This window comes from Stomoxys calcitrans, chromosome 1 (assembly GCF_963082655.1).
Source record: "Stomoxys calcitrans chromosome 1, idStoCalc2.1, whole genome shotgun sequence".
Lineage (NCBI taxonomy): Eukaryota > Metazoa > Arthropoda > Insecta > Diptera > Muscidae > Stomoxys > Stomoxys calcitrans.
This window is the reverse complement of record NC_081552.1, coordinates 155,214,424-155,227,742: the sequence shown is the minus strand read 5'-3', so window position 1 is coordinate 155,227,742 and position 13,319 is coordinate 155,214,424. Positions and strand designations below refer to the sequence as shown.

The following is a 13,319-nucleotide window of genomic DNA, read 5'->3' as shown; positions in this document are numbered from 1 at the left end:
TTTGTCATCTTCCTGGCAAATTTAGTATTCCACGCTCATAGAACTTCTGGCCTTTATCTGCAAAAAACTGAACCAAGTGCGATTTTATAGCCTCATCATTGCCGAAAGTTTTACCATTTAAGGAGTTCTGCAAAGATCGAAATAAATGGGTGTCTGATGGTGCAAGGTCAGGGCTATATGGTGGATGCATCAAAAGTTCCCAGCCAAGCTCACTCAGTTTTTGGCGAGTGACCAAAGATGTGTGCGGTCTAGCGTTGTCCTGGTGGATTATGACACCTTTACGATTGACCAATTCTGGTCGCTTCTCCTTGATGGCTGTATTCAATTTGTCCAATTGTTGACAGTAAACATCCGAATTAATCGTTTGGTTCCTTGGAAGCAGCTCAAAATATACCACACCCTTCCAATCCCACCAAACAGACAGCATAACCTTCTTTTGGGGGATATCAGCCTTTGAAGTGGTTTGAGCTGGTTCACCATGCTTGGACCATGATCGTTTTCGACTAACGTTGTTGTAAACAATCCATTTTTCATCTCCAGTTATGATTTGTTTTAAAAACGGATCGAATTCATTGCGTTTAAGGTGCATATCACAAGCGTTGATTCGGTTTGTTAAATGAATTTCTTTCAATACATGTGGTACCCATATTAAAATTGACGCCAAACAAACAAATGTAAACAAAATTTCGCGCACTTTTCTTCTAAAGCAAGCTAAAAGTAACAGCTGATAACTGACAGAAGAAAGAATGCAATTACAGAGTCACAAGCCGTTGAAAAAATTTGTCAACGCCGACTATATTACTACTATATTACCGACAATTACTTTTTGGGCAACCCAATAATATGATTATATATAACCATATCACCAATTATATATAACCATTTTTCGGATTCAGTTTGATATGATATGATGATATGATATGCCAGATACAATCAGATCTGACTGAATTTGCATTTGAATCTGAATTTCATAATTTTCAAGTCGTTGTTGTGGTTTTTTTCTCACGACATCTTATCGCATACATGGTTGCTTTGACGGTATGGCTCGATGAAACGTCCCCGACGGCATCGCAAACGACACAATAGTTTTGAAAAGATGGTTTCAATTCATAAATATATTTCCAGTCCGGAAAGAAACAAGTTCAACGATATATGTGCTTCTATATAAAGGGTGATTTTTTAAGAGCTATAGGAAAGTTAAAAAAAACGCATAAAATTCAGAAAATACGGTACGGTACGGTCCATATAATTTAACGTTTAAAGATTATTTCATGCAAATGTTGATCGTGACTGCGCCTCAAATGGTCCATCCGCCTAGTCCAACTTTGGCATACTCTTTCCAATATTTCAGCCGGTATTTCACGAAAAAGGACTTGTCTGTCTAGACATGAGCTTCAACATAGCCCCACAAAAAATAGTCTAAAGGCATTAAATCGCACGATCTAGGTGGCCAATTGACCGGTCCCGAACTTGAAATAAAATGTTCACCGAACTCGCATCTCAATAAGCCCATTTTTACGCGTGCTGTGTGGCATGTGGCACTGTCTTGTTGAAACAAAACCACATGTCATGCCAGTCAAGCTCTTGCATTTTAGGCAAAAAAGTTGGATATCATCTCACGATAGCGCTCACTATAACATTACGATTCGTATCATTTTTGAAGAAGTACGGACCAATGATGCCACCAGCCCATAATCCGCCCAAACTGCAACTTTTTCTGGATGCACTGGTAACTTTTCTGGATGCATTGGAGCTTCGTCGCTGAATGGAGGAAGCGCGCGATGAACTTTCTTAACAGAGCACGCATTTTAATAATAAAATTCAATAATTTGCAAGCGTTGTTCGTTTGCAAGACGATTCATGATTAAATTATAAATCAAACTGATGATGTTTGACAGTGAAACAAAAATCGAAACGTGCGTGGCCTGTTTAAACCAGTGTTGCCAGATAATAGCTAAAATATCACCCTTTACATATGTACCTAATGTTGCAGTTGAAATTTGATTAAAATAAAGTAAATTCCATGAACATTCCATTAAGAAACACGGGAGGAACTTGAATTGAAGAAGGTGCAGTAAATTTACTAATTACTTACATATATTTTTTCCTCATTCAGGGTCCGACGGGAGTTCTTATCCAACAACATCACTATCAAGCTGTACCCGCAAAACAAAATTGTAATAATAACAATAACAATGATAATGATTACTCGTCGTGTTATAACTCTATGGAATATGACCATACATCAAACTGCTCCACACTAAGCAGATCATTTTCAAACAGTTTTAGCGGAGATGGCGACAAGTTTGAAAGTAACTTTGACTAATTAAATATTCTATTTTCGAGATCAATAAACTCGGTTTTTATTTTTTCAGTTTCACGTAAAAGAAATAATTCTTTACTCAATTCATCGGGGATTGTCCTTAGTTCAAATGGAACTGCAGTACCGACAAAGAGTTTTCTTTGGGGCGCTACAGGCGAACAAGAGTGGACACCGGCCATAACAACAGGTAGTTCCTAATCCTTTTTGCAATCAATCTTTCTTTCGTTTCAGCCCCAAGTTTTATTTTACATGTCTTATTCCCTCGTGTATAGCCTAATTGTGATATTGTCAAATTGGTTAACTATTTCCCCCTTTTTTCGAGTTTATAATTTAATCAATGTCTAATTAAGTTTTTTATTTCAGTGGCAATTGTTTAAATTAACAAAATTGAAAGAAAAGAAGTAAAAAAAAACAAAAATCCTTATATACTATAGCAACATAATACTATATGTATTATCACTATGTTATTTATGTGTTCTAACAAATACAATAATTGTGAAAGGAATTGAGTTGAGAAGAGTTGCATAAAAATGGAAACCTAAGAAGGATAACAAAAAAAAATTATAATAAAATTGTTTGAATTGAACGTCATGTATTGGACAGACATCGCTACTAAAACGATAATGAAACATTTCTAATTATTCATCACATTTACATAGTATTTTTTAGTGTGCCATTAACTCTTAATTTTTGTAAGATAACTTTTGTACAATGGTTGCATCGTTTCGTTTAATATTGACTTGATCACGTTACCTAATGTTATCTCATAAAAATGTACTGCAGTTTTTCTATTCAATTTCTCTGCATTTTGCAAATTTGAACAAAAACCAGGTACTAATAGGGTGCGATGCGAACTCTCACCACATTTAGTTGGGTAGTACCAACATTGATAAGCGGGCCAAGCTTTGGCAGAATTCTTACCTTTGCAAATAGGATTAGGGAGGAGATTTTAGATGTGATCGGAAAATCTAGTCGATGAGGTTCAGGGTTGGAGGGTCTTCATGGAGCACTCCGTAATAAGTTGAAATCCAACTGGCCAAAATTCGGAAGACTACTCAGAAGAAGACTTGGGGAAGATAATTTAGATTGTCCAGGCATCGAAATCATTGACGACAATGTCAAGAGGATTACGACTGCGCTAGTGGAGTGTTTCGAAAATAGTTGCCCTCTTCGAGAAAGGAAATCAGCTCAAGAAAACCCCTGGATGACCGTAGAGATTCGCAACATTGGGAAAGAGGTCCATTGACTTAATAACAGAGCACGTCGTAAAAAAGCGTCAGTTTATTGGGTTGTGTATTACACACGGTTAGAAGCTGGAAGCTTTTGGCATTATATCGCCACTCTTACGAGTGAAAACCATAAAAAACCTATTACGGATGCTGACTGAGGAGTGATTTGAACCCATCTGCCACGCAGGCTAAGGGGTTAGGATCGGAATCAGCTATGCAGAAAGGTAGAAAAAGTCTTGGAGATGGCATACGAATGGGCTAGATCTAAGGGTCTCAATGTTAACCCAGAGAAGACTGAAGTCTCCCCGTTCACAATCAAGGCGGAAGTGGGCCAATTTGAAGCACCACGTTTCCTGAATAGAACGATGTCGATGTGATCTTGGACAGAAAACTGAATTGGAAGTGTTGTTGTTGTAGCCACACTTGTATGTAGAGTTACCGATCCTCGTCAAGCTCCAATAGCCGAGCAAGCTCGTTGCGGTCCACAGGACCGATCGCCGCGAGAAGATGGCGGTCATTGGTTATTTAAAGGCGCCAAGAGCCGGTTCCGTCTAGTCTCTCGCTGAGACTCTTCACTAGACACTGCTGATTGTTCGCGACTGCAGTTGCAAGCTGTGGACGCGTCTGGTGGCTCTCAGTCGAGCTTCTAATGATAACGATGAACACCACACAAATCGGAGCTCAGAGCTCCAGCTCGTGTGCTGCTCACAGTTATCTCGTGCCGGAAGTGTCACATTCAGCAGCATACCGAGGAGGGTCACAGATGTTTGGCTCTATGCAGACGGGCCGTAGGCTCGAAATGGGGCCTGAGCGTTATTAGGTCAAAACTTACTTACGCCTCAGTAGTTTGGTAGTCTGAAATGGAAAAAAGGGCAACGTAAGGATAATACAACAGGTTCAGAGAACATGTTGTCTTGGCATAGGTGGAGCGATGAGGACCACGCCCACTAGGGCACCGGAAACTATTCTAGATATCCGACCCATAGACATACATACTATGAGACTTAACGCGATGGGAGAACGGAAAGAGAATAGGAGCAGCTCATACCATCGCGGTATAATCGAGGCGACGATAGGAAACCTAGAAGGAAGGGATGATGATTCCGATAGGATACCTGAGACAACACCCAAGGTCGAGTGCATGGCACTGCTGTCAGCGGCAAATTCTGGGATAAACGCAACTCTGATAAAGCCATCTGGAAGATCATGCTACACAGATGGATCAAAGCTTAAGGACAGAGTGGGCCTGATTCCTATATCCGAAAGTGAACGGAGTTGCATGACCCTAAAAAACACTTGCACGCTTAAAATTTCTTAAGTCCACTATCAAAGAACGAAGAGAGAGGATCGATCTAATTACTATTGAGCTTAAGTCACTTCACTGAGAGGAGTGGATTCCCTTTTATAAAGTTTAGCAAGATCCCAAACACTGGGATGGAACTCTCGTGCCATTCTAGCTATTATTCTGATGCCTGAAACCCGGAACATAAAATCGGTTCATTCATTTCTTACTCATGGGCTGATCATTGGTTCAGTAGTCAATTGTTTCGCGCTGAATATTTTATAGCTCTAAATAACTACCCAAAAGCTCTCAAATGCTAAAAGACACACTGGGGAATCTCCAATCAACATTGCCCGAAGCAACTAGTGCTGTGAGCGTGCGATCAAAGTTATGCAAGACCTATATAACTCCTGCCGCAAGAAGGACAACCTCCCACTAAGATGCATCCTCTCTAATGACAACGTGGATGTTTAATGTCCTTGAGTGTTTGATGATGCAACATATATGTGGCTCTAAAGCTTGTGTTCAGTTTAAATAGCTGCTTACAGTGACTTCAAAAATTGTCCAAAATGCCGATATAAAAATTTTAAAATAATTTTGTGAGTGAGGTTTTTTTTATCGGATCAATAAATGTAAGATTTTATCTAATCTTAAACAAAAACTCATCAAAGTCTGATATATGAGGTTGTAATAAAGTCATCACCTTAGTCTACAACAAGAACAACGAATGCGTCCTTATGGAAAAAAACGAACTGTCCCAACATAGACAAATTAGAACCGGTGTTCAAATTTGAACCGGTGTTTCTGTGAAAGGAAAAATATGTCAAAACAATAACACAATACACTAAAATGACTGGCAATGTTTATAGGGGTGATTTTACCCCAATCGTCCTGCAGGGTCAATGTTTGTACACTTTGTGTTTACTGATATTGATTTTAAATAATAACCGGCTAGGTTGACTCGTATATACTGTTGTAGTCCATTGTGATACCACAGTAGGGTCTGGAAGATATGGCCTGTGATGGAAATCGAACCCACTACCGCCACTACCTGGTAAATCGAGAACGATACCAACTCGGTTATCGGGGCGACCAAGGTAATCGGCTATTTTGCTTTGTCTCCCTTTTGTATCATTCTTTAAAAAACATTACACGTATAAATAACAAACGATATGCAATCATTGTTCAAAACTCATGCATAATGTTCGCATCTAAAATGTATACATTGTAGTTGACATTGTGCTACACGTTTCAACAAAAATTCCTATTAACAAATGAAAATAACATGTCTCTTTTCTAAACCACTTATTTGTTCCCGCTCGAAACTGACCATACTTTCATACGCATTTATATATATAAACATATGTATATATATATATATTTTTGGCAACATCCCTTAAATCCCACCAAAAAAAAAGAAACCAAAACATTTACAAAACCCACAGAGAATGCTCGTAAAATATTAAACCCCATTGTTGAAACAGAAACTTCAGTTGGAAATATGTTCGAGTCTGAGGCAGATGGCAAAGGAAAAGTTATCATAGGTTAGCAAAATATCATTTATATATATATATATAAATATAACTTGTTGTATTTTTTGCTGTAGTATATTACACATTAATTCAAAGAAAAAATGTGAAAGCAATTTGCACTTTTCAGTAATAACATTTGATGCAATTATTTTAAAGCTTGTAATTTACACCCAGATATGTTTCCTTTTTGATTGGAATGATAACCCACCTGATAAAATTTACATTATTCACACCTACAGACCAGATATTAGTATGTATGTACATATTATACATAGTACACTGTAGATATTTAGTTTTAATGTACATCTGGCGATTTCCTGGCGATTTACCTATTTAATAGTAAATACTAAGTTTTTCAAAATAACTCTATCCTATAATAATAGATTATAAAAAAATACTTTTTTTTGTCATGTGTTTAATGTGTTTAGGTTTTTCCTTTTTGGAACCCTAAACATACTAAAGAGTCTTAACATTTGTTAACCAGAGGTGAGTGTGCAATATGCACACGATAGTTTTAAGTATCTTATGGCGTCCGAGCACAGACAGCTTTAGTTGGGCGTAGCGTTATTTTGACACAAATTATGACACAAAGCCCAAAAACGATAATTAATTTTTTTTTTGCTGTTTCATTTAGTTAAAAACTTACGGCCTTATTCACAAAACTTAATGTAGATTTGAAATAGCTTTATTTGACATATTTCCTTTATAGAACTGTCAAATAAACCTATTTTAGGGCTCCATAAAGTTTTGTGAACAATATCCAGTTATTACATAACCAGTAATACCGCTGTAGTTTGTTTCGAATCCAGAAAAGGCATTGGAGTAATATCTTTGTGTGTTATTATCAGTTCAAAGCTAAACCTGAAGCGAATAACAAGTGATTATGGAATTTGAACTCATTGCCGGTAGACGGTAGAAATCGCAAATTGTTGTATATTCCCTGTGAAGGGCAATTATATGCATATAATGAAAAAGTGAAAATCCATCTATTATCTGCGCCACTTTCCAGGCAAATCGAGTTATATTTAAGCCGTCCAGAGGCTCAGAAAATCAAATTGGGAGATCGGTTTACATGGCAGCTACATTAGGTTATGAACTGATTCAGACCATACTTGGCACAGGTGTTGGTAGTCATATCAAAACGAATATTTGCAAAATTTCAGCTACATCGGATAATTACGCCCCCTAGAAGCTCAAGTAGTCTAATAGGGAGATCGGTTTATATGGCAGCTATATTAGGTTATGAACCCATTTAGACCATACTTGGCAGAGGTGTAAGATGTGATACCAAAACACCACTTGCAAAATTTCAGCCAAATCGGATAAGAATTGCGCCCTCTAAAGGCTCCAGAAATCAAGACCCAAGATCGGTTTATATGGCAGCTATATGAAAGCATGGACCGATTTGGCCTATTTACAATCCCAACCGACCTACACTAATAAGAAGTATTTCGCAAAATTTCAAGCGCCTAGCTTTACTCCTTCGAAAGTTATGGTGCTTCCGACAGACGGATGGACATAGCTTAATCGACTTAAAATGTCATGACGATCAAGAATATATACTTTATGGAAATGCCGAAATTAGTATACCTCCATTCTATGGTGATGGTGTATACCATCCACCATCACCATAGGATGGGGGTATACAAAACAATTTTAATATTATGAACGAAGCTAGTGGGGTGCTAGGAGAGTACCCGTATTTAATACGACCCAAAAAAGTCCACAGATAAATGTAGCTGCAATATAAGCACATGTTCCAATTTTTATACCCACCACCACAGTAGGGGGGTATACTTATCTAGTCATTCTGTTTGTAACACCTCGAAATTTTGATCTACGACCCCATAAAGTCTATATATTCTTGATCGTCTCGACGTTCTGAGTCGATCTAGCCATGTCCGTCTGTCGAAATCACGATAGCGGTCGAACGCGTGAAGCTAGCCGCCAGAAATTTCGCACAGATACTTACTATTGATGTAGGTTATTGGAGATTGCAAATGGGCCACATCGGTTCAAATTTGGATATAGCTCCCATGTAAACCGATGCTTTCTTGAACCCCTGGAAGCCGCAATTTTTGTCCGATTTGTGCCAAGTACGGTCCAAATCGGTCTATAACCTGATATTCTTAAGGCCTTATAAGCCGCAATTTTTGTCCGATTTGGCTAAAATGTTGCATATAGTGTTCTATTATGAATTTCAACAACTGTACTAAGTAATGTCCAAATCAGTCTATAACTTGATATAGCTCCCATATAAACCGATCTGCCGATTTGAGTCCTTACAAGCCGCAATATTTGTCCGATTTGGCTGAAATTTTGCATGCGGTGTTCTGTTACGTCTTTCAACAACTGTGCCAAGTACGGTTCAAGTCAGTCTATAACCTGATATAGCTCCCATATAAACCGTTCTCTCGATAATCCTTGTTCGGTTTCTAGAAGCTTTAATTTTTGCTGGTTTGACAGAAGTTTGGTATATGGAATAAAATTATGCCCTTCAATTAAATTTAGCTTGTATACATTTTTAGCAGAATCCATGGTGGTGTGTTCCCAAAACTCATTCCGGCCGAACTTAGCACGCTTCTACGATACTTGTTCATTTTAAGCCAATAAATGGTTACATTTTTACTGAATTTGGCTGAAATTTTGTATTCAAAGCACTTCCAATATCCATAAAAAAATGGCTCCTTAATTAAATATAGCGCCATACAAGCCAATATCCGTTGTTGCTTTAAAATGCCATTAACTATTTATTAAAATATAAAATTAATATATAATTGAATATTAATTCATAAATTGATCTAAAGTATAAAATCCCTCTTAAATGTAGTTAATAGACGATAACACACATTATTTCGTTAAAATAAATACAACTCTTTTTCATTTATAAGCTTGTGGAAAAAATTTCAAAAAATTGTAAAAGTTTTAGATTGTTTAGTCGTATATTTGAAATTGTCATTTGTTCATCTTTAAATCATTGGATATCATTTTTGCCGTTGGCTACGACTTACCTCAAAAGACACTTCCATTTTTTGCAGCGTGCGTCACACAACTTTGTGAGCATTTGTTTTAGAACATATGGGAGAAAAAAAATTTCATTCGAAAGTATTTTCAAACCCCTTAAATCACTATAAGATTAGATTAAAGACGTTGTTTTCGTATCACCAAAAAATCATATATATATTTCAATCGAAAACTGGGTAAAAATGACGACAAGAAAACTTATATTGTGAAAAACGTTGGACTTTGTTTTCGATAAAAGTACATGTTTTTAGGATCAATTATTGCAAGACTTTGTGGCAAATATAAAGTTTTTATATTCTGACAGTACCTTTAATTCTTGATATATATAAAACACTAGCTGACCCGGGCCCGCTCCGCTGCGCCTTCTTTTACTTTATATGGAACAAAAGTTTCCTTGGAATATTTATTTACTCTCATGATATCTGATTTAGCGGTGTTTTCGGGGATGAGGTGGTCCCCCAGGCACTTGGCCCTGAAAAAATATCAGCATCGTGCTCTTCTTTCAAAAACCATTTATTTAAACCCCATATTGCCACTGGCTTAGGACGATGAGGCGTCCCCCAAACACATGGCCCAAAATAGATTATCAAATTCGTTTTCTGATCTTATATACCACATATTGGCATGGTCGAAAAATTTTTACCCTTTGCGGGGTGTTTTGGGGAAAGGGTGATGCCCTTAATACATGGTCCTAAATTTGGATATCAAATTCGTATTCTACTCCCAAATACCTTTATTTGAGCCCCATTTTGCGATGGTCACTAAAAAATTGCTGCTTGTGGGGTATTTTGGGAAAGGGGTTGACCCGCAGCAAACTGGTCCCGAAAGTGGGTATTAATTCTTGCTCTACCCCCCAATACCTTTCATTTAATCTCCACATTGGCATGGTGGGTAAATATGCCCGATTTAGGGGTGTTTTGAGGATTGGGGGATGTTTTTGGGGAGAGGCGGCCCCCAGAAACGTGATCCCACATTTGGATATCAGATTCGTATTCTACTCGCAAATACCTTTCATTTGAGTCCCATATTGCCATGTTCGGTAAATATGTCCGATTTAAGTGTGTTTTGGGGCTTGGGGTGGTCCCCCTAGCACTTGGTCCAACAATTGGATATCAGATACGTTTTCCTATTCTAAATACCTTTCATTTGAGTCCCATTTTGTCGTGATAGATCTAAATATATGTTTGGTAGGCTTTAGGGTGGGGCAGCCCCCCTAGGTACCCCATCCGAAATGTGGATACCAAATATTTATTTTTGGGGCACTATATGAGAGCACACAAAATTTCGCTTAAATCGCACCACCCATCTCCGAGATCTGGCGTTTCTGAAATTTTGGGTAAGGGGGAGGGTCCGCCCCCTTCAGATATCAAAATGTGTAGTACCCTATTTTCACCACGGGATCATTATGCACCATCTGTGAAAATTTCAGGAAAATCGGTTCTGCCGTTTCTGAGTCTATAAGGAACACACAAACATACAAAGAAACAAACACAAATTGATTTTTATATATAAGATGTTATTTTTATATATAAGATGTTATTTGGGGTTTCAACGAGTTTGTGCATAATGAAAAGGATGCCAAGTTCGTGTTTAATGTTGTAACACAATTCAAACTCTACATTTTACCAGTTAAAAACAGTGGGTAATTCCAACTCTTTCAGAGTTTATTTGGATTTATTTTCTTGTTATCATATACAATTATATTAAAGGCCGTCCATTTTCGCACAACTCCATTATGGTATTGTATTATGATTTGCTGTAATCGTTAAGCTATAAATAAAACAAATAAATACTTTTGGGAATTGTTGCTTTTGCACATTTAAATACCAACTTTGGGATGGATATTTCTTTATCTCGTAAATATTACCAAACAATGTATATGTTGTATTTTCTTGTACCTGACAGTCATTTGTCTGTTGCTCTAATAATGTTTGTCATTGGACATACCAGCACCTGTTTGTACCTCACGCAAAACTAAAATTATCACTTTGCGAATTTACCATCCCCAGCCGACCGAGCTTCTCAACGCACTGGCGTCTCTTTACTCAGTCAAAAAAAAAAAAAGAAAAAACGTTGTGTGTCGGAATGTGCCTATACTAGTGAGGAGCGCGTAATTGGAATTATGTACAAACCCATGGGCTCTTTCTTGGGATTATTATCTTGTGTTCGCACACAGTAATGTGCTATAGTGCGATTACTTGCGCCCACCAATGGCCTATACGCTCAAATAATCACCCTTTCCCTTTTATAGGAGAGACACAAGAGAATTGAAATTATAGGTTCGGTAAACGAATAATCCTTTACGGCTATCGCAACACTTAAGCAATTAAAGAGTTTTTGGTTTACAACAAAAGAAAGGTCCTTTTACCGTAGACGAAGCTTCAATGCTACGTTTTTGGCTAACGTTTGATATGCTGAAGCGAAACACAGTTACTATAAAAGAAAAACTTCATAATAAAAGTGTTTTGTTTGTCGTAAAAATTTCCCAAACGTTCTAGTTTTTGGCGTGTAGCATTCGGCACACAAGATTCCGATATGTCAGAAATTCGTGGAATGTCTATGGTTATGTTTCAGTGAAAAAAGAGATGCCATAAAGTTCGTAGCACTCATGATTTTCAGTTGCAAATACTTTTATATGAACAATGAGTGACCCCGATAGGATGTGTTACATATGTGGGCATAATTATCGAAAAATAAATCATACATACCCATGTCGCATAAACTTAATGAAGAAAATATTTTTTAATGGTGAAGCTGGTATTACACAATATGTTATCTCATATGTCTTTTCAATACGTTCTAAAAGTTTAATATGATTTTAGAATAAATATGCAATCCTGCGATTAGAGCGTGCTATTGCAAGTTGAAAATTTTGCCCATGAACATTCCACAAAGGAACAAGGGCTAACTTCTCACATTTCAATTAGTGCAGTCCGATTTAAATTTAAGCTCAATGATAAGGGACCTCCTTTTTTTATAGCCTAGTCGGAACGGCGTGCCGCAATGCGACACCTCTTTGGAGAGAAGTTTTACATGGCATAGTACCTCACAAATGTTGCCAGCGTTAGGAGGGGAAAACCACCGCTGAAAATTTTTTCTGATGGTCTCGCCAGGATTCGAACCCAGGCGTTCAGCGTCATAGGCGGACATGCTAACCTCTGCGCTACGGTGGCCTCCAGAGCGTGCTATTATTTCATGGTATATAAATGTAGATACATGCCTATAAAAAATGTACAATACATACGACAATACATGCCGGTTAGAGCGAGCTCTATGCATATTTGACTGATATAGACACATTTTGGCACACAACATGTTTTCCTTTTTTGTTTTGACTGAGCAAAGAGCAGTCAGAATATTCAGCACCTCGGACGAGTGCGGGTGTAAAAATCGGAAAGTGACAATTTTTAATCTTTTGGTACAAAAATGCTGGTATGTTCAATGACAAAAATCATTAGAGAAACACACAAATGGCTGCCAGGTAAAAGAAAACACAACAAGAATTTTTAAGGCACATACATTGTTTGATAACATTTATGCGATAAAGAAATATCCATCACAAAGTAGGTATTTAAATGTGCGAAAACAACAACAACTACTTTTTGTTTTATTTATAGCATAACGAATATAGCAGATTATAATACAAAACCATTAATGGGTTGTGCGAACTTGAAAGGCTTTTAATATAATTGTGTCATAACATCGAGATAAATGCAAATAAACTGAGATCTGCTTATAATTCGTAAAAATTTGAGTTTGAATTATATTACAACATTCAATTGTACTTGGCATCCTTTTCAATATGCACAATCCATTTTAAACGTTTGACGTTAAATTAATATATAAATAAAGAAAAACTAGTTGATACCCCTTACAACATGTTCTATATATACCAAGAATGAATGATAAAGTCATTAATTATTGCAGTA

The 13,319-nt window shown here is 37.2% G+C and overlaps 1 protein-coding gene across 8 annotated transcripts in view; it reads left to right on the top strand.

The window, feature by feature from the left end:
• Positions 1–13,319, top strand: part of LOC106089411 (GATOR complex protein Iml1) — a 130,668-nt gene that overhangs the window by 62,968 nt on the left and 54,381 nt on the right. For 4 of the 8 annotated variants that reach the window (XM_059360107.1, XM_059360106.1, XM_059360109.1 and 1 more), the window contains exons 8-10: positions 2,117–2,312; positions 2,376–2,510; positions 6,253–6,378. In XM_059360107.1, coding sequence (XP_059216090.1) covers positions 2,117–2,312; positions 2,376–2,510; positions 6,253–6,378 — 457 coding nt within the window. The remainder of the gene's footprint in view (positions 1–2,116; positions 2,313–2,375; positions 2,511–6,252; positions 6,379–13,319) is intronic. The other 4 variants (XM_059360110.1, XM_059360108.1, XM_059360105.1 and 1 more) reach the window with 3 other exon arrangements.